At 34.2% G+C, this 24,483-nt stretch overlaps 3 protein-coding genes across 3 annotated transcripts; 1 reads left to right on the top strand and 2 right to left on the bottom strand.

The window, feature by feature from the left end:
• Positions 1–582: 582 nt before the first annotated feature.
• Positions 583–11,963, bottom strand: TRIADDRAFT_51853 (uncharacterized protein; the record flags this gene model as incomplete). The annotated part of the gene is made up of 46 exons (XM_002108642.1): positions 583–636; positions 782–841; positions 932–1,000; positions 1,077–1,132; positions 1,207–1,258; positions 1,350–1,392; positions 1,502–1,630; positions 1,724–1,758; positions 1,885–2,019; positions 2,175–2,906; positions 2,992–3,207; positions 3,300–3,353; positions 3,470–3,524; positions 3,626–3,678; positions 4,583–4,684; positions 4,853–4,885; positions 5,142–5,232; positions 5,331–5,534; positions 5,620–5,708; positions 5,816–5,894; positions 5,966–6,072; positions 6,190–6,279; positions 6,357–6,443; positions 6,590–6,642; positions 6,723–6,831; positions 6,902–6,972; positions 7,042–7,178; positions 7,273–7,364; positions 7,495–7,564; positions 7,601–7,678; positions 7,907–7,994; positions 8,102–8,133; positions 8,216–8,281; positions 8,361–8,446; positions 8,550–8,665; positions 8,873–8,933; positions 9,062–9,125; positions 9,235–9,335; positions 9,423–9,474; positions 9,573–9,648; positions 9,747–9,800; positions 9,920–9,998; positions 10,122–10,223; positions 10,601–10,714; positions 11,299–11,373; positions 11,859–11,963. The coding sequence occupies 46 exons, from the start codon at positions 11,961–11,963 to the stop codon at positions 583–585; spliced, it is 4,506 nt and encodes a 1,501-aa protein (XP_002108678.1).
• Positions 11,964–13,978: 2,015 nt separating this feature from the next.
• On the top strand, positions 13,979–17,139 carry TRIADDRAFT_51854 (uncharacterized protein; the record flags this gene model as incomplete). The annotated part of the gene is made up of 10 exons (XM_002107853.1): positions 13,979–14,003; positions 14,911–15,032; positions 15,388–15,511; positions 16,015–16,087; positions 16,208–16,261; positions 16,371–16,440; positions 16,520–16,579; positions 16,658–16,726; positions 16,835–16,975; positions 17,062–17,139. 10 exons carry the CDS (start codon positions 13,979–13,981, stop codon positions 17,137–17,139), a joined length of 816 nt encoding a protein of 271 aa, XP_002107889.1.
• Positions 17,140–19,180: 2,041 nt separating this feature from the next.
• TRIADDRAFT_19623 (uncharacterized protein) lies at positions 19,181–23,187 on the bottom strand (the record flags this gene model as incomplete). Its single annotated transcript, XM_002108643.1, has 11 exons — positions 19,181–19,282; positions 19,373–19,444; positions 19,531–19,632; positions 19,702–20,849; positions 20,949–21,020; positions 21,112–21,202; positions 21,312–21,534; positions 21,634–21,743; positions 21,795–21,937; positions 22,112–22,150; positions 23,073–23,187. The coding sequence occupies 11 exons, from the start codon at positions 23,185–23,187 to the stop codon at positions 19,181–19,183; spliced, it is 2,217 nt and encodes a 738-aa protein (XP_002108679.1).
• Between the last annotated feature and the right edge of the window lie 1,296 nt (positions 23,188–24,483).

Below are 24,483 nucleotides of genomic sequence, written 5' to 3' on the forward strand. Positions count from 1 at the left end.
TGGTATAGATCGATTCCATTCGCACACTCGTCGCAAATTAAAACATGGGATCTTTTGTCACAGCACAGCGTTATTAGCATCCATCATAAAATGTGATAAACAAATCGCTTTCTGTGAATAGGTGTAGCATCTGAATTGTAAGCATGGAAAGGTTGTGAATAAGGTTTTGACAATAACGACATAATTTTAAAAGCTTTTAATTTATGAAATCACTTTAAAGATTTATCAATGGAGCCAATCCAGTAACTATAGTAATCACCAATGTTGAACAATTTATTTTCGAGCGATATCGTTTTAATTATAGTATATGTCTATAAATATAATACTGCGGCGCATACGTAAAAATGCCGGGTTTAGTTAAAATCCTTAAAGAAATCAAAATAGGTTTTTAATATTTCATGATTTTAACTCATTCCAAGATGTGAAGTAATGGTGTTTTATTACTTAACACAACACGGTAATTTAAAAAATTCATTATATTAATTACATTAGTACAGTACATGTCTACAAGGGCCTACATTAGCGGTAGACTAAACAAGACTCGTATAGCTATTTACAAATTGATCCCAATTATGTGCAGTACTAGTTTACAAGATCTGAAGTTGTTGGCAGTTCTTCCTTTTGAGTCTCTGAGGGCTACAATCAGAAAAAGTAGTAGCTTATTAATTAGTAAGAAGATATTTACTGCACAAAGCTACCAGAGTAAAGTATGAAAATAGTCTTATTTGAAAACGACTATCGGCAATTAGTCGGTAAATGCGATAGTTAATAATATACTAACTTGCTTATCACTGGCTAAGGACAATAATTTTTCAGCTTTAGCCAACAAAGTTTCTGTAACCTGTATTATAAAGTTTAATATAGCAAATAAATGCAAGTAGACTAGCGTAGTTGTGCAGATGACATTATTTTGTAATTCCTTCGAAAATACCTGATTTTCGTCCTCAAATTTGTCTTTCAGCTCTTTCATTTTTGGTAAAGCTGAAGTGAGATTTGCTTTCTATCAAATTCAGAAACAAGTATATTAAGCATTTGTGGTATTTTGATAGTAATTGAATGAATACTATTTCACTAACATTAAAATCTTTCGGTAAGTTAGCCTTTTCATCCGATACATCACCGCTTGTTGTAACTATGTAATGATAGAAGCATGCATTAATGATATTTATTTATCACTAATCGACTACAATAGAGCTGAACACTTACATTCTAGTTGATCAACTAGTTCCGAAACAATACCAACTCCTATAAGATACGCCTAAAATGTCCGTAATTAAAAGTATTACGATATTTAAATTACTACTGGACTGGAATTATAATAAAGAGTTGATAACTTTAATGACAATTACCTTCTTTGCTAGGTGGCATCTATCCACATCTTTCATGTACTTCCTGAATTGAATAAATAACACATATTGGAAAATGACTCTTGGAGTGTTAGAAAAGGCCTGAATTATTATTATTATCGTCATCCTCTGAGGAGAGAATTGATAACACTTACCGTTTATCTTGTGGCTTTTTGTCCAATATACCAGAAAGGGTAAATATCATGGAGATATCCTTAACTTCAGCTAGAATTTTAAGCAGAAGTAGCAATGATTTATTGATAGCAGCGCAAAATCCTCCTGCTCTGTTGTACGAAAAGTATAAACGTAGAGGGTTAAAAAAGACTTAAGAATAAGCTGAGAAATAAGAGTTATTTATTAACGTAATACAAACTAACCTTTCAAAGTCTTCAACGGGGTTTTTATACATGGACTGTACCGAAAATAAGTTAGAAGGATTAGTTGTTAAATCCTTTAATACGTATGCATCGAATAGGCGGCGTATTTGTCACTTTTTGACTTTTATAAAATTTCAATTATTGCATTGTTACAGCCTTACACTAAAAAAATTCGCCTTATTTAGACAGAAAATGCTATATTTTGGAATATTAAATTGGACATCTGTCTTTGTTGGGAATGCGCTTGAAGTTGATTTACTCCATCCTAGTAACAGTGAACGACACAGAGTGATATCCTGATAAAGTATACATGTTTCATCAGTTAAGGTTTAACGTTATGCGTAATAAGAACAAAATTTAAAGTATAAACGTAAGTTTCCAAAGCAAACGCCTTTAAAAAGTTTTCTAAGAAGTATATAAAAAAGTGATCTGTTTAGTAAAGCAAATTTACCTTATGAACACTGGAATAGAACAGCGTAGAAGCAAGTCGATATACAGACTTGTAACTAAATGAACACCGATCGAGACATATACTAATGCCTTTTAAACATAATTCAATATTCTTTAAGCGACGGAGTTCCACTGTTTCGGACTGCTGAGTAAGGCTTACGGATTCATCTAAGCAATCAGTATTTGTATCTCCCCTTTGATGTTTAACTATAGACGATTGATTGCCGACAGGTGAAGTAATATTGATTTTCTTATCGATTGATTTTCGCCTAGTAATTGTAGATCTTCTATTAATGGTAGCACGACATGCGTTCTCTACATAATCATGTTCTCTAAGCACACGAATAGCCGATAGATTCTTATCATTATCTCGGGTATCGTTAGTATCACTGTCTTCTTCCTTTACTCTTTTTCTCGAATGAATAGGGTTTGACTTTGCTGTCTCGTTTTTTGCACTGGTTATCTTCTCTACACGATCTTGATCAAGCATATTTTTTTCAGAATCTTTACTAGACTTTTCTTCAGCTAAAATAAACGGTAACTTATAAACTTTTGATACGTATTCATCGATCACTTTATGTTGTGATTCAGAGTTATTTTCCAAAGCTTTCAGCATCGATGCAAATAATCGATAGTGTATTTCTACAGCTTCTACTGCTAAAAGTTGGCTTGATTGGGAGTATGTTACTTTCTTCGGATAGTCTGCTTTTTCGTGATGAAGCCGCGAGGCAGCCTAAAGAACGCACACAACACTTAGCTAAGTAAATTATTTTAATATCGATAACTAGCAGAGCTGATTTAGTGGCTTAATCACAAACCTTCAAGTATAAATCTAAGCTTTTCTTCGGTGGCATCTTCAACTTTTCGTAACATTTACCAGTCATGTAATACAAGAACCACTTTTCGTCATTGTCACCTGCTAACGATGTTGCTTTCAGGAAACATTTTAAAGCTAATTCAAGCATTTCTTTGTGTTTCTTAATCATAAATTCGTCATTCTCCGATGTATTAGATGCATACATAGTTCTATATGGCTGCAACAAGAAAGTGAAAAAAAATATTTTATGTGCTGCAATAAAATTACATCCGTACGATGCCTTCGTTTAGATTAATAAATGAACCTTACTTCCTTCATCCGCCTTGAGGTATGAGCCTGCATCATATACGCTAAAGATCCATACTGTAATAACGTAACGCCGGTTAAATTAACTTACAAGTAAGAATCCTTCGTTATATTGCAAAACCAAGAAGACCGCCATTTATGATAAATAAAATTTACTTTCTCTGCTAGCATACCTCTGTCCAAACTAAACAGTAGGAATCATCGAGACGTGTAGCCTTTTCAAAGCATCTGAGAGATAAAAATCATTGTAGAGATTTTAATCAATCATTGACATGCTTTACCGGTAATTATAACTAGGTCATTATCAAATCATTATTGTTCTTCCTTACTTTAAAGCAAATGAACAATGCTTTAAGAGAGCCTTATCAAATCGATTTTCACGCTAATATTTAATGGTAGGTATATATATAATGATTAGAACAGAATTTATCTTACTGCTTGAGCTAAGTTATGAATTTGTAACCATCCCTACGATAGAGTAGTGCATCTGGGAGGGACAAAGCTATTGCGATATATAGCGCATTGCTACAAAAATCAACTATATCTATTTAAAACATACATTATTCAGTTTACTTTCTATTCGATGTTTACATGCTAATGCCATTCCTATCCATGAATCAAAATGATTCCAGTTATAGCAAATGTCGTAGGTGTAATATTTGATAGCTTTACTGAGAATAGAAATAGAATATTTTAGAAACAGAAAAAATGAATTTGCCACATAATTGTAATAAATACTGTACTTGTATTCGAAATTTTTAAAGAAAGAGTCCGCAAGCACGTAATATAGATTTTTTAAGATTGATCTGGAATATACAATGAAGAACGTCTTTGAAAAATTTTGTTTAATTAATATTCAGATAACAGCAGTTCCTGATTTTACTAACGTTGGTTGGTTATTATCTACAAGTGATAAGCCATCAGAAAAGGATTCATTATTACCAGATAGGTATTCATTAAACCTGAAGGCTACATCCTCTGCGAACGAGATCAAAAAAATTTAATAGCAACATTATACAGCTTTCATTGTGTTAATAAGGTCGAACTTTAGAAAGTCTTTAGTGTGACAGGTTTAGTCATCCAACAGTGATAATGTAATTAAAATAATGCAACCTTATACTATATATCGAAACAGTTACCGATTTGATCCGTTGTAGGGACAGTACTTGAAATCGTGAGTAAAATAGGCAGTGACTGAAAAAATTGGTCATTAGTAAATTCTTAAGAAACCTTTATTTCAAGTGATGGTAACAACAATGACATACAACAGTACAGTAATGCAATACCTCTAGGGATATAGATTGTGTCTTAGGACTATTGAAATTTGGTAATGGATTCGGTTTTAGAAAATTGAATAAAGCAGAGACATTCTCCCATTTGATTTCGACCTAAGCATAGTTAGCACATTTAATTGCTAATTTCTGATATCATAACAAGCTATTATAAACTGCGACTAAAATACTGTAAATTAAATCATTTCTGCTAAATATATGGGTATAAGTGCTAGACGAATACAAGAATAATTTCTCTGTAATTTTCATGATATAAAAATCTACCTGTGGCGATAAGTGCTGTTCAAAGGCTTTTGCCTAACAGTTCAATTTAAGGGAAGAAATTGTAAAATAATTTGCATAGATTTAACAGTTTCATTGTTTAATTGTATAGTATATATATTTAAATATGTGAACTTATACTTTAGACTTTTTTCTAGGATGTCCATACAAGCAATAGTAGCATTGCTCTATTTCCTTTTTGATGTAGTCCTAGTCACGATGTAAAAGTCGCATTCACAGAGTCAGATTTACATCTTTAATCAAATTTGAATTTTTTCGATTTGAATAGAACCTTTAAATAGTCGTATTCGTCTAGGAGTTCTGTAAAGGTTTTTTCCGCAAAAAATAGAAACGCTCCGTCATTGCGACAACACCATGATTTTCTATAAGTTTGTTTAATGAATTGCACAAATTTTAGGATATGAGAATGCAGAATGCCACAAAATTTTACATAACTTTAAGAAACTAGCGAGTAACTTACTTTCCTAGATATTGATGACTACATTTTAACAGTTGAAAGATGCAAGGTTCAGTAAAAGAATTAGCACTAGCTGTAGAGTCATTACAGTGAGATGCAGAAGGTTCACCCAATTCAGTTTGGTTTCCGTTGGCAAGATCTAGATTATTTCCAGCTGTGTCGATGTTACCATTCTTGTTTTCGTTTAAATGCCTTTCGCTTTCCATTCTACATTTAAATACATTTTAGACCGAAATGATTCACATATAACTGAGTAAAGTAAAGGTAAAAAATATTTTATTTGTAAACTTACTGTCTAACAATTGTATTCAAACAGATCCAAGGTTGCACGTTAACTTCACTCGTATCAACTGAGTCTGTATTCATTACCAAATCAATCATCTGACGGAGATCATTTAATTAGAAACGGAATAGACAGAAATTATTATTGTAAAGTAATAGCTAATCTGGCAATTACTTTGTGGATTAATACTTCTATACGAAAGTACCTGAATAATATTTTGAACAAAGCGAACGGTTTTATCCCATTCTAAAGTTTTTAAACATTTAGGATGTTGATCTAAACAACTATAAAAGTAGACAAGTTTCGTTATGTTTTAGGATATATCAGAACTTGCTAATTGTTTTAGAATACTCACTCTTGTATTTCATTAAGCAATTGACCAACGATATTTTTCCAAGCAGCACTTGAATTTAATTTAAGTATGATCTCATGCAGAGTCTTTTCAGCAATCTTAATGTAGCCCTAGTAAGCCAAAATTATTTTAATTAAAAATAGTTCGATCAGCCTAAGTAGTTTATTATAGTACAGAATAGATTCAATTTCTTTCTCTATTCGATATTACATGCTAGGTGGACCTACATGATAATCTTTCAGTTTCAAGTAGCTCTCGCACAGTAGCATAAAATGAGCGGGTCTCTCAGGGATGGTATTATCGTATTTTTCAAGTGACTTTAAAAAAATGTATCCATTAACTAGTATAGAATATGTGATTCGTAAAAAAACGTATCAGTTACGGAGAGGCATACTTCCTCTTTATTGCCTTCATCATTTAGTCTTAGTTCAAGGATAGCTATAACTTTCTCAAATTCATCTATTTGAAATAGTTGCTGGACCTGACATAACGAATAGATCGCATCGATTTTAATAGTGAGTACAATTAAATCACTCGAATGACTGTGCATCCTACTAAATTATTTAATTCGGAACAAGTACTAAGAGATTGCATTTAAAAAATAGTTTCTAATGGCATATAGCTTACTTCATCAAATGATTGACAGCGTAGAAGTGATTTAATTTTTTTCGCAACTGTTTCTGTGATAGATGTTATTTTAAATTTGTAAGTTTAAAAAGCAATTTATACGTAACAAGTATTTAAGTATCCACCACCAAACCTTGTGATATTTCCCTATCTAGGGTACAGTTAGTTAATGTTATGCTCCAAGCTTGCTTCGGTGCATCTGAAATATTTTCTTGGCTGCCATTACTAATTATTTGCTGACACTATCACGTACGACGAATAACATTGAATAATTAGTAATTTAATTATAAAATTAATACATAACTTACTAACCTGTTTTAATATATACAGACTAGTATCTATTTGACCTTCGTGCATCATATACCTTGCTTGAGCCCACAACACTAATAATAATTTTGCAAGTTAATCCATACTTTTATAGTGATGTATTGCATTTCTGATTTCTTTCATACCTCGCACTGCAATTTCCATTCTGTTGTAAAAGCATAACCGATCCGTGAAAACGCAATTCTTAATGAACGTAATATCATTTTGGATACAATCTCCAACACAGGAACGTGGAAGAGTGACCGGACATTCTGGCAATTTTCTAAGGATAACGATATTATAAAGTTCTTACGGTGTCAGATTTACAAATTGTCATAACATAGAAAAGGTCGTACCGGTCTTTACGGTATACTTACAAAGGAGTTACTTTGGAAGGTGAATAGTTGTTAGACTTTGCTTTCATACACAGCCATGTATCAAGCTGAAGTTCCAAAACTACGAGACATAACTAACCAGTAAAACAACGCATGAATACAACCAGCAGAAAATTTAGGTACAGTAACTTCTTTATTCAATATTCATATATGAAGACAGTAAGGCCTCACGCTTAGATATATTGTATAATCTTATCATCATACCGTAACTAGCTCTTGGCAGGCTTGCTCGTCTAATTCATCACTGTAATTACAACAACGCTTATGTATCTGACTTTTATTGGAATTAATGTACGAAAAATCAAATTACCTGAAGATAGACGGTAGTATGATGTGAGGTCTTAATCTGGCGTAAACTTTTAGTACGATGTCAGTCAGATTTTCTGGCCTACAGAGGTATTTGAAAGGATACTAATATAAGTAATTAGCAATAAAAGGTCCATAAAAAGAGCTTGAAGACAATTAATCTAGGTACCATTTCATCGCCCATTTTGTAGTTAATGATATGATAAAATCTTGAAGAATTTGTATGATATTCCTTGATTATAAAAAATCATAAACAGTGAAGAACTATTTTACTATGTATACGTCACTTTTTCACATTATTATATATTACCTATGATCATTTTGTTTGTGGATAAATTCACGAACGTCAAATGATTCATCAATCATTTCTGAGTCACCAAGAGTAGACCAGCTTGAACCTGATTAAGAGAATATTTCGTTAGCAAGCGAGATACTACAACAATTTACAGCTGAGAAGCCTATTGCATTAAAGAATATCATGTCACGAATAGTTCTCTAAGGCAACCTTTCTGTTCTGCTGCAGCTTGTTTCTGTTCGCTTTGACGATTCAAATAGTTTATGATATTTCATTAGTATTATCATCAGAGCTACTTTGCAATGAAAGAGTTAATAATTTAACCTTCCAGAATTTGTTTTAAGTTCTGCTTGGCTAGCTCCTTTTGCATCGTAATTCTTATTAATGTCTCTGCACATGAAATACAACATAGCAACTTGAAGTTGACTTTATCAAATTGAATAGTTACAGTAGAATAGTAATAATTTACATCTGGAGTGATTTCGGAATAAGGTTGGTTAATTCTTTTATAAAAGCTTGACTTTTTTGATCATCACTAGCGCTGACCGTTCTGACCTAGAATGAGTATTAAGTATACGATGTACTGCAGGTAAGCATAGATAGCGATGTATTTGCAGGCGTCTGAATCTCCTGTTAAGTGTCAACAATGAGTCATTACTCGTTTAGATCGTCTCTTTGGTTCCGGAGTTGATGGCTCTCGAGCTTTCTCAGAGGCTATCCTTTTTCGTTTTCTACCATCAGTATTTGTTTCTTTCGTGGGGGATTCATTATTATCTATGTAAAATAAAATCATCAATTCTGTTTTTATTTTTAAGTAAAAATACATAAGTAAAACTTACAATCTAAATGCATCAAATATATCGTATAAAATATAATAAAACGCAATCTATATTAATCTTAGCAATAGTGTTGCTCGTCCATGTTATATAATAATGTATATCTAATATTAAAAAATTAAAACAATTTTAAACACAGTAATACCTTTGCTATTAGATTTTTTTGGTCGTACCATACTTTGCAGATCGATCAATGTCAGCATTGACTATCAGTTTCATAGATTACCGAATAAGATGACTATTTATGAGTCACTTCATAATATTGTTTAATCATTAAACTAAAACTAAACCAGACCAAGAGTAGAATTTCTTTTTAAGTATAAGCTAGAGTTACCGCATCTGGTAAAGATTGCAGGTCGTCGTAAATTTTTATTAAATGCTGTCCAAGATGGTACCAGCTGTTGCAAAGAATATCATAAAGTTAAGTCAAGAATAAATGTTATCATTTGAAGCTAAAAACCTATATATAATTAACGAGCAAAGTGAGCAATAAAGAAGATAACTTACGTCAGACTAGCTAGAGGCTTTTTGAGATGAACCGCTTCCGGGAGGGTCATTTCGACAAGTTTCTTATGCTCATTTCGCATTGACAAAGCTTCTTCTATAATCTATTATCACCAAAAGATGGTTAAAAAGGAATTGATATCAATATTATCAGGATACTGAATTGATAAAAGGAAGATGAGATTGTTTACCTGTTGTTTATACTCAGGGTCAATCGCCGTAGAGCTCTCAGAAATTCCTATCCTACAATACATATAAAATCACATGAGATGGTTAATTCCATGCCTATATGTATATACGGTAAATTAAAATATATATAGAATATCTTCCCTTCTGCTTACTTTTGCAAGATATAATTTTGATTTACGTCGGCCAGATATGGGCATTCCTTAAAAATTTGCTCTTTTAAACACCATGCTAGTAGTAGTAATTTAATTGTGTTAAAACAGCGATCATTAATGAAATATAATAATGCATGAAATTATTTAATCAATTGAAGGTGTAAAGCACCATACCTCTGCTGTTTGCACAGCTTAATTCCAATGCAATGAATATAAGATTTAAACAATCTGTAAGGGTTATATATAATATTTGTTGAATATCAATACAAATGCATTAATACTGCAAACAATATAATATTAAAAATCAGAAATTGTTCTTTCATTATCATTTTAAGGATATCACTTACTGTGATAGTCACCAACAGCAAATAGGAGAGTCATCAATTTATCGATGCAAGGCCTGTATGCGGGATTTCGAATTAGTCCCTACCGGTTGGTTATATCACAGAAATACGATATCATTGAAAACAGTTAATTCTAGAGCAGTAAACAGTTGTTAAAGTTCAGCTTGCTGTATAAAGTAGTTCTAGTAGTTAGTTTAAAGATTACTTGCTGAAAAGCGGTGCGGGCATCAGCGAATTTATTTATTTTAATAAAAAGAGAGCCAACATGAGACCATAAGCTAACATCAGTATCATCGATATCTATGGCCTGTTAGTACATAAAATAGTCATTATTTAATAAAGGTATATACAGAGTTAACAGTAAACTATAGATACAAGCATACATTGTTGTAGCAGTCAATTGCTGTACTGAAAAACTCTTGTTTTTCCGCAATGCTACCGAGATTTTTATGTACAGCATATTTGAGTTGAAATGCTGGGTGGATCATTTTGTTGCTTTCAATTGAATGCTTCAAGATCTAAGCCATATATATAGATATTATAAAATGGTATCAAATATAAGAACTTTTATAGTTGCAACCGTACAAAAAATAAAACACACCTACTGTAGAAAAAATACAAAGTTTAGCAAATAATCCTTTGGTGTTATCAGCAATAATACATTGGCATGCAAGCTTTACTTACATCTTTTATGAAATCAGAATTTAAGACCTGCGTGTAAAGCTTTTTTGCCTCTTCATAATTTTCCTGCGAGTGAGATTTTAAAGCATCATAATATTTACCTTTGGCCTCAGCTTCCTAGAAGTAGTGTAAAGATATCAATATTACGTTTTAAAAAATTATCTTTCTGCCAGTAGTTTGTAATCTTTTATATTCATGTAATTTGCAACGTAGAACATCAGTAATAATTATACCATATTACATTGCGAAAATTTTAGACTATCTATTTTGATAGGTATTGTATTTTACAAAAGCCTATAGCATGGTGAAAACAATTTGTGTACTACATTTCTAATATTACTATCAACTATTCAGTAGGCAGGCGAGAATGCTGTATGCCATACTATGTCCGTTATTGAGTGCTGGACTATAAAAGGAAAGTTGATATCAATAAACCCAGTAACTTGAGAAAAAGTTAACAACGTTGGTATACTGTGCTGTAGGTAAAAGGATTATCGATCTAATGATGTTTAATCTTAATGGGAAAGACTGGATCTTTGAAATGTAGCAATTTAATAACTATTGTGTATCTTATACACAACCTGATGATGGCTCTGCAAGGAGTACATAAATTAAGTGGTCAGCGTTTAGTTTCATTAATCTAGTTACTATCTTGTTTAAGTACAATTTCCTATATTATATAAGATAATACACTGTGTTACCTGGGATTCTTTGGTTGCAATCTCGTCGTCACTAGTACCATCCGATGATGTTTCTTCGATAGCTCGAAATCTACCCTAAAATGATAAAAGTACAAAACACCACAATATTTATTTCACTATTTGACTGCATACAGATAAAACATCGTAGGAATAGTATGTATTAACTAATCTAATATAACGGTTTTATTAGATCTTTATAACGCATTTACCGAAGATACTATATAAACAGTCAACTTCAATTACTTTGATGAAAGCACGGTATGATCGATGATAATTTATGTAGCAGGGTTTCAGATAATTAAACCATTGAATGAAATGACTGATAATTAACAAGTAGTAAATAAATAAGGAGAAAGACTTGGAGAATAGGATTTAGCTATCAGCTTACTACTAATTGAAAAGGAAGTGATTATTAATTCTATTATCTCTACAGTATCTGTGGATTATCAATTAGCATGAGTATACGGGTATATGGAGATAGTACTGTGTACGTACACGAAAGAGTACGTATCTCAAGACAGTATAGTATTGTACTTGTTCATTTTTTCAAATGTACATACTGTATCTCGGGATTCAAGTCTTAGCAATGGATTTTTGAGCATGTATAATAAAATTGACATTCCACAGGATTTTAAGCTATCGTAAGGTGGATATAGTTGTGGCATTTCCAATTAAGGCATAAATAATTATAATTCATAATGAACTATAAAAGTATTACTATACAACGAATATCGAATTGGTTGACTATTATTTACTACAGAATTCAATATGGCTGTCGCAGATTGCAGAACCATTTAATTTGCATGAAGTAGATCTATACCCATATGCTTCTATATCTCTGTCACTGTGCATTCATCAGCATTTTTAAACTCCTTATTGAGAAATATTAATTAATGATGTAATAGAGTTACTATACTGTACTGTATTGACGGTGCAGTTATCATGACACTATAAACAGTCTACAGTCAATTTAATTTTTACAATTTTATGCAGCAAAGCATTATCGAAGGCATTTTTCGTTATCACTGTAATACAGTAGTGAATACGTATATAGTAGATTCATTTAAATTCTGAACATGATTTCAAGTCTATCCATTAACCATCATCTGATTATTTAGCAATAAAACTATAGTATGATGCTACTGTACTGAATAAATTGACCAAGCGATGCAAATGCTATGGTATGATATAGTCATATCGTGGTAGTGGTACTAACGTCATTCAACAACATTGGATGAGCAGTACAGTACAGTATGGATCGTGCGATACGGTATTACGCAAAACTATCATTCCAAGTCATTTCTAGCACTTTACTATTAGTCCATTTCGTCTACTCGATGAATGAGAATTTTGCTAATGACTTTATATTGGGGATATTCATTTCCAATATATTGCTGTTGGTTGGTAAAATTACGCATTTGTCATACGATATAACTACGGGTGCGTTTGTATTGTTATCACAGAGATCTATCTAGAAGTAAATTCTTTGCAGCGCAGTTGAAACGATGCTGTAAGAATAATAGGATACAATGCTGGCGTGAAATTGAATTTTACTAGAATCATTGACAGAATTAACGAAAACATTACAGATAGTCGATATCAATAGCATTGATTGCAAGATCGGAGAGTGAAGAACATTTGCAGCGTTTGATGTCAGTCAGATTGTTAGAGAAGTGGTAGTCTTAGCACTGCAGTCACTCTACTATTCATTATCATTTGGTAGGTCTTTTTGAATCAACAGTCTGTATGTAAAATAGTATTTATTTATGTATAGTAATGATCATTCAATTACAGTAATAGATATACCATTGCTCTTTGATTGATCTCTCCTTGTTTTAATCCGCTTATTGACAAGGTGGCAAGGTTAATGCACAGTGAACCAATTTTTTTTTTCAGAAAAGGTAATAAATGAAAGAGCTTTTGGAAGTAATGAGCAATATCAGAGTATTGCGCTGTGAACAATTGACTATTACTGTAGTGTATTTATTACTGGCATCATTTTGGCTGACAGTCGTGCTACAGTACAGTACATTGCTACAGTACAGTACATTGCTACAGTACTGTACTGTACAGTACTGTACTGTACTGTACTGTATGACCAGAACAGTCAGTCCCCTCTTGATACTGTAGGCAGCAGACGGCACAGTACAGTACACTAGAAATGATTGTTCTGCTTTAATTACAGGACTAGGACAGGCTGGACAGCTAGCAGGACTCTGGTCAAATTGTGTATTTTTGTCCTACTACAGTACTTCCTGGTTGACACTAATCTCTTGTACTGTACACTGTACACTGTACAGTATCAATGTTGGGACAGCGGTAGTGTGGTGCTAGGTACTGTACTGTACTGTACACTGTACAGTACAGTAATCGTCGACTGGCGCCAAAATTCAAGTCCGCTCTAGACTTGAGCAGTTGGCATTGACTGGTTGGTTCATGCCGTACCTAATCACTACAGTACAGTACAGTCGTTCAGTGCACAGTGTATTGTACTGTGTGGAAAGTACTGTAGTTCAGTGCACGGTACAGTACTGTAGTGCATTGTACTGTAAACAACAGTGTATTGTACTGTGTGGAAAGTACTGTACTCAGCTCAGCAGTCAGGGCACTACTACAGTATACGGCATAGCTAAAACGAGTTGCCATAGCATGCGAAAAGGAAGCGAATCATCCGGAAAGGATGGATCTTCAATCGGGCATCGCAAGTGAGTATCCCATGCTATTTTTACACATTTGAAACGGAAATAAGCCATTCAATCATGATTGAAATCAGTCAGACGTAATATTGTCAATATTCTATCCGCTTATGTATGTTGAAATATCAATAGGGATAACACAATCAGTTGATTTGATCAAAATACGTACAGTAACAGTATGCACAGCAGAGAGTACTGCATGCGCGTATTGCAGGATGGGCATCACTGCATGCTGCAGCCAATGCCTGCTTAACTACATAACAAGTGTAGCCTATCAACTTGACAATGTAGACTCAGAGTAATGGTTTAAACTACATTTTATCAAACTTTGTAAGCATTATTTTATGCCATTGATGCAGTATCTTGATAATAAGGGTAAATGATAATCTCGTTTTGCCCCTTTATCTACCAATATACACGATATACTTCCATGGACGTCGAATACAGTACTGTAGAATAGACGCTATTTTACCGTTACAGTTGTACAAGACTACAAATGCAATACACTACAGCACTACTGTAGGACAACGCCAAATGGATAGCACATGCTGTTACTTCCTCTATATTATCCCATAAAATACGTGTATTATTACAAATACAACCATAGGAAATAGGTAGCAAGTGCTACTTGTGAAGTGAATCAATCCATTAATGACATATACGTCTATGGCTACGAGTAATTGAATGGAACTAAAAGTCAGACATGCAAACTTGGTCATGACGAGTGCAAGTCATGTATCGTTCTGTTACAAACAGGTTTTACTCCTACACAAATTACTATATAGTAGCATACAGGACTATCCTTGTGTATTTGACCACCTACAAACCAAAAACGGACACTATGATATTTGTTTTTACAGTACAAGGTGAATGGAAAATCGTACCGTTTACTCAATTTTTATTCTAATTGTTACAGTTTCAACTATTCAGCAACACCAACAACAGCAATATACCACTGATCAACCATCCATTTCGCCAACTTCCAACAGCAATTACCTACCACGATACTTGCTTGGTGGAGGAACGCCTCAAGGAAATGTATGTGCACTCATTTTACTTTTAGCGCGTCCGTAGAAGTAAATGCTTGGCACCGGTAACATTTGTTAACATTCTAGTACTGTCTATATTATTACAACTCCATTTCCAGTGCCGGAGTCTCTTACTTGAAAAATGACATAGTATTATTATTATAACTTTCGTCTCTTTGTCATCAGTTATACTGCACCATACACAACTGTAAGAGACAAGGTACAATAATATCGAAAAAATAGTGTTGCCTGATTTACTTTCATAACATCAAGATGTAACGATCATTACTTTACATGACGGTTGTAGCAGATAAGTATAACATTGTTTCTGTGGCGATGGGTTTAATAGAGTTCTCTTGTTATAGACACCATCACGGTATCATCAAAATACTGGCCATCCAACACGGAGAAACCTATCGCGTGAGAAAAGTACATTAACCAACAAAGACTCGTCATCACATAGAAATGCTCCATGGGTTACTGGCAAGGGTAATGGTAGTGGGTCAACTCCTTTTCGTAGCAGGCAAGTTGATGCTAACCATATCTGCTTTAAATTTACGATGAAAGCGCCGATAAAAAATATAGTACTCCCAATAGCATGTACCAAAATCAGACATCATCTAAAATAAATCGATTGGAAGATAGCTTCCTGAATGGCAAACGCGTACGTAACATTTCGTATTCATAACAGCATCGATGTAACAACTATTTTCTTCTATCCGAATTATTTAATAAATTATTCTCAATGCTAACTGTGATAATATTTGCTGCTAATTTCAGGAGTCATCGTATGGACACCTTATGAGGAGTGACAACTTGAATGAAAGTCAGACGAGCGAGTTTATGAATGCGACACGAACTTCAATTTACGATTCCAGTAATATTTAATTTATTTATTATTAGTCATTCTTAGCTACGATAAATACTCATTATGTATTTTATTGATTGATTTATGATAATCTTATATCCGTATATATTCTAATACTATGCAGCGGGAGTTCTTGGTCAGTCTTTTGCTTCTCAAGTATCTTCTCCTACTCAGATTGATCCTTTTTATACTCAAGGGTAAGCTTCCGATCACTGAAAAGAAATGTTTCTTTACTTTTTTCCAACGAAGGTTAACCTTGCAAAAGCAGTCTTAGATTCGTAATTAAAGCATTGATTGTCAAATTTTTCCATTTACAGAGAAGAAATTACTAGCGATGATGTATTTGATGAATGCTGGGTAACGATATTTGGGTATGCATTAAGTTAAGATGAAAATACGGAAATGTACCGGGTGTAAAGTTCAGTTTTCTCTTAGCATATTGGAGATATCTTGACTAAAACAATTATTTGTTATTTCTAGTTTTCCTCCGTCAGCTGCAACCTATATCCTAGAGCAATTTTCCCATTATGGCGTAATCGTAAAGCATGTGGTGAGTGTCATTAATGACTTCTGATGTGATAGTGTGAGGCATAAATATACTAAATTAGTGGTTATCCTTTACCAAACAGATGCTGGCAAATAGTAACTGGATGCATATTCAATATCAATTTAAGATCCAAGCGAAAAAGGTGTGTAAAACTTATAAATTTTACCAGTTATATTTGGTCCTACCCAGTTGTATCTGATCCCTCCAATGCTAACTGTAGGCTATAAGTAAATCAGGAAGGATATTCGGTAACGGAATAATGGTTGGTGTTCGACCGTGCATTGACAAGGTTTTTGTTATTCTATCTTTGAAAATGATCCAAAATCGACTTACATTAACGTAGTGACACTATTATGGTTGCTTTATGCTAATACTAAAAATCTGTTTTATTATGCAGATTGCTATAATCGGTAATCAAGAAATGTCTTCAACAATTCAAAGTCCGGACCCAGTTAATTCTAATATTTCAACACCAAAATCTGCTGCTGGAATTCGCCCACTGGTTGCAACTTATAGCGCAGTTAATAACCAAAATAAGGTTGTATTGATTATAATGTCGTTATGGAATTAGTAATTATATAATAAATTCTTAAATTTTTACTCTTTCCTTGATAAATTTTTTAGGTCTCTGCAGAGGTTGATACTCCTCAAAAGAATGATGGTTTAATTGCTAAAGTAATGGAATATATGTTTGGATGGTAGTGTGTGTTAAACACAAATCAGTTAAACTATTTTATGACAAGTCGTAATGGTAATCGCTATTCAAACAACCAAAGCATTCATGATATACAGTTATGCACTATGCTTCTCTGACGTCCTGAGATCTTTTTACAATTAACGTAATAGCATATACAGTACTACGGGTACTATTAGCAAAACTAAAGCCTCGCTTAAAAGTGCAGCTATTAAGGCACTATTGACTTGTACAAAAATATGAGTATATACTGTATACTTAGTTTCTGGCTTTATTGGTAATTATGTAGGAGAATTCTTAAATAGTGAAAATTAGCTTCTAAACACTGCGTACTTTCCTTTCTGAATTTTATAATTTTAGAAGGCAATTAAACGTACTAATTTTTCAACTTTCTAGTATGCCATCGAAATAGTCTTGGTGGCGTATATAAAAATCAATACATAGTAGTTTGGCTAGAATAAAACTGATTTCTTAAAATTACTAATTACAACGACGATATAATATATTGTAATTTATACCGTGAATTATAATTAACTATATTATTACCGTTAATGCGGTATCAAGATACAATGTATAAAGTAATGGATATACCTACTACTGTGAAATTAGTTCGTCAAGAAGAATTAATGCAACTCATGTAACTTGTCTTCCAAATTATTTTATATAAAACTAGTAAATTTTAAAACGTTATATGAATATTAACCATTCTGCAAAGTAATAAAGGAAATTACTATGACGTCATCTTTTTCTGCGTAAGGCTGTTTTTTGTTACAATTGTTGGCTTGCTTGAAGCTGAACTATTAGAATTTGTACTAATACTAATCGGAATTTCCGTATTTCTACTATATGATTATACTTTTCGCTTAGTAGTTTCTGTTTTTTTTGGTACTGTACAGATACGTTACTATGCGAGCAATAACGCATACAAACTTTTGTCATGTCTTATTTCAGCATTTGCGTTGTAGCGATAGAACAAAGTCCTAGTTACCCTCTACTATGATCTAGTAGTCCATGCCTCTACATTGAATGAGGGACTAATAAACACTGCGTACAGTTAGTCTTATGCATAGATGCTACTTTGATACTTTCAACCTAAATATTACTTTAATTTATAAGGAAGTCTCCCATTTGATAGATTACCATATCTACTCACGTTATAACCATTTGAACACAGCCGTTAATCGTTAACAGATTTATTTATAATTTTCATAGCCTAATCAAAGTCATGATGAGTCTACAAATGCAAATATTAAGAGCCTTGCTACCGTAATAACCATTCCTGCATGTTTAATACTTTCTATTAGGACAGGTGGCGAGAAACATTTCGATAACACAGCCGCTATTCTTATAAAATGAATTGCAAGTGAGTCGCGGCATTTTTATTACATTTAACGTTGAATACTTGTAGAGCAATATAAAAGCATCAGATTATATACTCGTATACCCGCATATTCGTATATACGTATATGGTATATAAAACGAAGTAGTCTTAGACTTTTTTGATCAGTTTCAAAGGGCTAGCCTAACGTTTTAACAGTTCACAAAAACAAGACATTGCACACTAAAGTGCAATGGCAGACTTAATACGTACAGTATAGGGATATAATAGTACACATTTGCTACATGGGATACAGTAATCAATTGAAATTATTCATCAGTCGAAGGTCAACTGTGCTATATACTACTGAACATAAGTTATCATTTACTGCAGTATAACATTCCAAATAGACCATTTTATTAAGTTAAGTTAAAAGGTTTATGCTGTATCAAATTTCATGCTATCCTTAGCATTTAACATAATTCGAAAGAAAAGTAGAATGCAAAGAATGTAATGGTTGCATCATGTGAGTATGCCAAACAACATCAAAATTGCAACTGTAGCCTTGCTATCATATCGCAGAGGCTAAGTAATGAAATTTGACTAGTACAGCAGTTTGCAAATTCAGCTTAGATCGTTTCAATAAGGTGATTTAAAATTGTTATCTAATATTAAAACTTTCAAGTCTGTACAAATCAACGAGAGTCTCCATCAACGCAAATACGCAAAAATTATTTCTTTCTTCCTCCTCTTTCCTTTAATTGTAACTGGATAACGGTTGCTGGGGTTACATTATAATAAGCAAGACTGAAGGAATCCTTGATGAAGATAGTCTAAGAATATCGGAAACAATATAGATAATTGTTGTGTTAATTAGATTTAAGTTAAAGGACACAACATCAGCAAAGCGTGCTGCTACTAACCCCAATTTGCAACTTTTGTTTTCCTGACGGCAATCCAGTTGATTCATGTATTTTCGTCTTAATAGTAGATATCTTCATATAGTATTAGTTAAGTTAGCATATCGAATAATAGAGGAATATAATATCAAGTACAAATGTTGATATGAATTAGTCATAACCTGGTCTTTCAGAGGTAAATTGAATGATATCATCTGGCCATTTAGCTTCCATTCATTCTTTTCAGGTAAGGATGGTACTTGCACTTTGAACGTGACGAACGGCTAAAAAAGGTAATAGTTGTTACATCAGAAGCTAGTCTGTAGCATTAGACACAGGAAACTATTACGAACCGGATTTCTAGCCAAAAATTCTGCTTCAGGAGTAAGGCCTGTATCTGTGTCTGCTTTTAATTTCTTTTGTAATGGTTCTGCCTTATCTGGTTCACGAGTAGGTTCTGCTCTTGGACGTAGCATACCACTTGGTGGTCGTGGGGCAAAACCTCCTTGACCTGGTGGTGGAGGCTGTGGAGCTAACATAAAGCCGTGCCGAGGTGGCATCGGTACTCGTGGCATGTTTCCTGGATTTGCATGCGAAGGAACACCGGGCGGTGGTGGGTGACTAAATGGAAGTGAAGTTGGCCTCATAGTATTATTTGATTGCATTGGAGTAATGCCTGGCGCAAAGGATTGCGGAGGAGGAGGAGGAGGTAGAGAACGAGGTAATGATGGCATAGACATAGGTGGACGTGGTAACGTGTTGGTACTCGATGTAGGTGTTGGATTTGACAAATGGGACAATTCAGTTGTCTTTGAAGTTACAGTCGGACCGATATTATCCTCTCCTTCCCTAGTAATACCTGCTGCTCTCTTTTCCGCCATTTCTACATCTTCAGTAGTAATATTGGCTCGGGCAGCTCGAGTAACTGATCCCATACTTCCACTATGACCATCCCAGATAGCTTTTTGATCTTTTGCTTTAGCAATTTCATCTTCTCCAATCTTCTTACCGATGATGGTTTCTTCATCGGCCGCACCAAAGATATCGGTACGACGTGAAGCTAAATTCTTCAAATGATCACCTATATCACCACCAACGGCATAAACCGCCAATTGTTCCATTCTTTCTTTCATCGACCGATCTCTATCACTACGCCATTCCGGATCAAGAAGACCATATTTCATGTGTTCGTCCATTTTGTCGACAGGTACTTTCTCACCAGTCAATGGAGATATAAGGTATTGGGTAGTTGATTCAGATAGCTTTTTAGAAGATTTTGGATCATAATCTTTCTTAACGACAGCATTAGCAACAGGAGGTAGTGGAGGTGGCATACTAGCGTTATCCGCTTCGGTGGGTGGAAGTGGGGGTGGTGAACTTTCCTGATCGTCTTCATCAACCTCCATTTCAACTTCAGTAGTTCTTTGTTCTTCTTCATAACGTTGCTGTGCTATGATACGAATGCCCAATTCTTCCGGTGTTACAGGAGGTGGAAGATTGTCTGTGGCCATAAAAATGATAGAAAGAAAATATTTACAACGTTCATTAACGTCGCACAATCTGAAAATTCAATACTACTTGCTGCGTTCAACAATCAAACCTTTTTCGTCATCTTTAAATGGAACAGTTTCTACAACTACGAAGTCATGCCAATCAACTTGTGCAAATGCAACTAAAAAATATATTAATCATAATCATTTGTCATATATGTAGCAGTATTGAAAGAATTCAAAATTAACAAGAGACTAAAAGGATTTATTTACTTCTCTCTCTATCTTGTTCTGCTTCTTCTTTTTGTCGCTGCTCTTCCTTGTACTTGCCCCAATTTACCGCATACTTTACGCGATCAAGTATCTAAACAGATACCGATATAAAATGCGGTCATTATACTTACGAGACTTTAAACTCGGCATGTCAAATGAATCAAGCGAAAATGAATAAAAATAGCTTGTGATAAACATACATTAGACGAATCTCTGCAGTCTTCCTTTAATTTCTGTACAATGTCTTTTGGAGGAATCAAAACATTGGTGTACTGCTCTACCAGTTTAGTGAAATATTGAAAGAGTGAATGTTGAGGCTTTAAAAAGTCGAACTGATAATTATTGTGCTCGCGGCTCATTAAATTTGTTAAGAATTGGCGACCATTCCTGGCCACAAATAATGCTGTCAGTTTGACGAGATCCCTAAAAGATATACAACGCGCCAATATTCGATAGTATCATTAATATGAATTTAAGAACGAGAATTCTCGCACAGTCCGAATTTTTATGGTTTTATCTTACAGATCAAAAGCCGATATCGAAGGTGGTTCAGCTATAAATTGAGGAGCAGGTGGAGGATCTTTGGGTATAAATGTTTCAGTAATTTGCGATTGTATAGATTGTTGCTGTTTCTGCTGCTGTAGCTGATGCTGTTGTTGCTGTTCTTGCAAGGATAACGGTACAGGAGGTTCGGTGGTTGAGTTTCCTTCCCGAAAGTTTATTAGTTTATGTTGATAGTACGCGTGATACGGATCATTTGAATTTAAGAAGTTAAATTTGGGATTATTTGCTTCATTATGACGTATACGAGTTTCAAATTCCAAACCTAGAAGCGACATACAAATAAGATTAGAGCATAGCATTTAGTATAAATTCAAATTTAAACCTATCTTACAACAAAGTCGATTTTCACTACAGTACTAATGAACAAGTTGTGCTATAGAAAAATTGTGAATGCAACTTTGAGTGTAAGAAAGCAGATTAACCAATATATACGTACCGTTTCGAGCCACAAAACTTGCCGTTTTATCAACGATATCTGTTGTTGGTTGGTGTCAAGGATCTAACAATGTTTTTTACGCCTCTAATATCAACTTTATCAATTTTTGCAGTAGTTACAATATAAGATATTACGTAATGGACAACAATACGTTGACGTACATGGATAAATTACAAGAAGTATAAGATATATACGTATATCATTCACAACAATAATTTATAATTGCTGTAGAAAGGGTATTTTTGTGCTGCTTAGGTAGATGCTGTACACGTACATCGAACTACAGAGTGTATTGCTTTCAAATTAGGAATTTCAAAAAATGTTCTGAAATGCTTAAAATTGCAACGGCTTCTATTTGAAAGGTGCGGGTACTACAGCACTATATGTACAAGGTAAATTAGCTGTCAGTAGAATTTACAATACAAGCCAGTAAAGCGTCCATTAACTTCAGATGGATTGATATAGTATACGATGGAGTATGTAGTGAAAATAGCAAGTTTGAATCAATTTGCTGTTATATCAGTTTTTCCAGTAAGGAAAATTCAAATAGTATTGAGCTCAAAACAACCTAATTATACCCGTACAATTTATCTATGTCATTCTACTTTCGACACTGAGTCTCAGTGTCCAGCCAATTGTAAGTATCATTATGAAAATAGGAGATGGTTACATCTTGAACAGTACTGTTACATACACTACTCTACAGTATGATTACGTTAAGAGATTACACAAGATTGGAGTGAATGAATTTTCTACTACAGTAAAAGTGTTTTTTTAACGTATTATAAAACGTTTTATTCCTATTAAACAGGTAGTAATGGAATAAAAGTGAAACAATCTCTATACTCTCTAGCACCTACAAGGAGAAGTGGTCTAAGAAAAAGAAAGGAGCATTGGACTGTGTGACTGTCCTATCCATAATCATGTTGAATGTATAATAATGAATGGTTGAAGAGGATACTGCGCACTTCTGGAGGCGGATAGATAATTCCAATGACGGGTTTGCTTGGCTCTTCTTCGATATTTTGCTCTCCATTGCCATTAGTCTCAATTTGCGAAGCTTCTACACTCGGCATTTTGCCAAACTGAAAAACGAAGCAGCTTCTCTCTCGCTCAGTGTACAGTAGGCTACAGAAGACGTCAGTAGAGAAGTCGACCACGTTTACCGCGTTGCTGACCTTACAGTAGTATCATCTTCAGTGTGTGTCATTCGCTGGAGTCCGACGTCACAGTCATTATACTGTACAGTACTGTATGGTTACAGTACAGTACAGTGTACAGTGTACGGTACGCTAGAAAGAGACGCAACAGAACAGGAAAACCCTTGTTTCTACTACAGTACTTTATACTGTAGTATACGAATACTGTACTGTAATGTGGAGGCTGATTCTACAGTACATTTTACTGGTCATTTCAACTCTATCGCATGTTTGTAACAGCACCCTACAGTATAACGTCCACGATCGCTATCCAAAATTGGCTGCTATTAGCCTGCTTAGCCTACTAAGCTTGGTTTTAAGCAATATGGTCTACAGTTTCATCGCTAGCTTATAGTAGAATGCGTAAAAAAGTGGTAAACCTCTACATTATTTTGCACTGAAGCCGTTTCGTCGCTTCTTTTTAGATAGTAGTCCATAGTGCTGCCATATCCATTGCGACGTTGGTGACACCGGCATACTGTGCAGTACACTGTGCAAATGTGTACATCACGGCAGTGACGAGTGACTGTTTACGCGTAGTACAGTAGTGTCACAACCCAATCGCCACGATCGTCACATTATTGTATCACACATACAGTATGACAGTAAACTGTATTCATGTAGTATTACTACAGTAGTACGACGGCATGTTTGAGTATCATGGCACTGCCTACTTGTACAGTGTACAGTACAAATAAGAGGCCTTTCTTTACAGTGAAATACTGTACTGTACTGACTATTGACTGAACTGTAGTGCCATTGCTGTTGGTACTGTATAACGTCCGTGTTTACCGTTGCTAGTACTGTTGTAGTCATCAATACTGACGTCTGTACAGTATTGAGCTGAGTACTCACTTACTGGGCTACTGAGTATAGTGTAGTACGTACATACAGGAGGACGTATGTACTGTACCGTCAACGTCAAGGTTTATTTGTCACGGGAGAAACCTTCCCAACGTTATTCTCCAGCGCTAAGCATTGGCACGCACAACATTTCTTTCTGTGGAATATTGGTAGTTTAATGAATCTCTTCTTTCAAGCATAAATCGATCATAACGTTGTAAGCGTCGACGTTAATACATGTCGGAGCAACCTCTTAGTGTTAGAGGATTACAGTATCGATTGGAATCATCGTACGGTGTCTTATTTTCGTCCTAATCATAACGAGAAATC

The sequence above is a fragment of the Trichoplax adhaerens genome, genomic scaffold (assembly GCF_000150275.1).
Source record: "Trichoplax adhaerens TRIADscaffold_1 genomic scaffold, whole genome shotgun sequence".
In the NCBI taxonomy this organism is placed as follows: domain Eukaryota; kingdom Metazoa; phylum Placozoa; class Uniplacotomia; order Trichoplacea; family Trichoplacidae; genus Trichoplax; species Trichoplax adhaerens.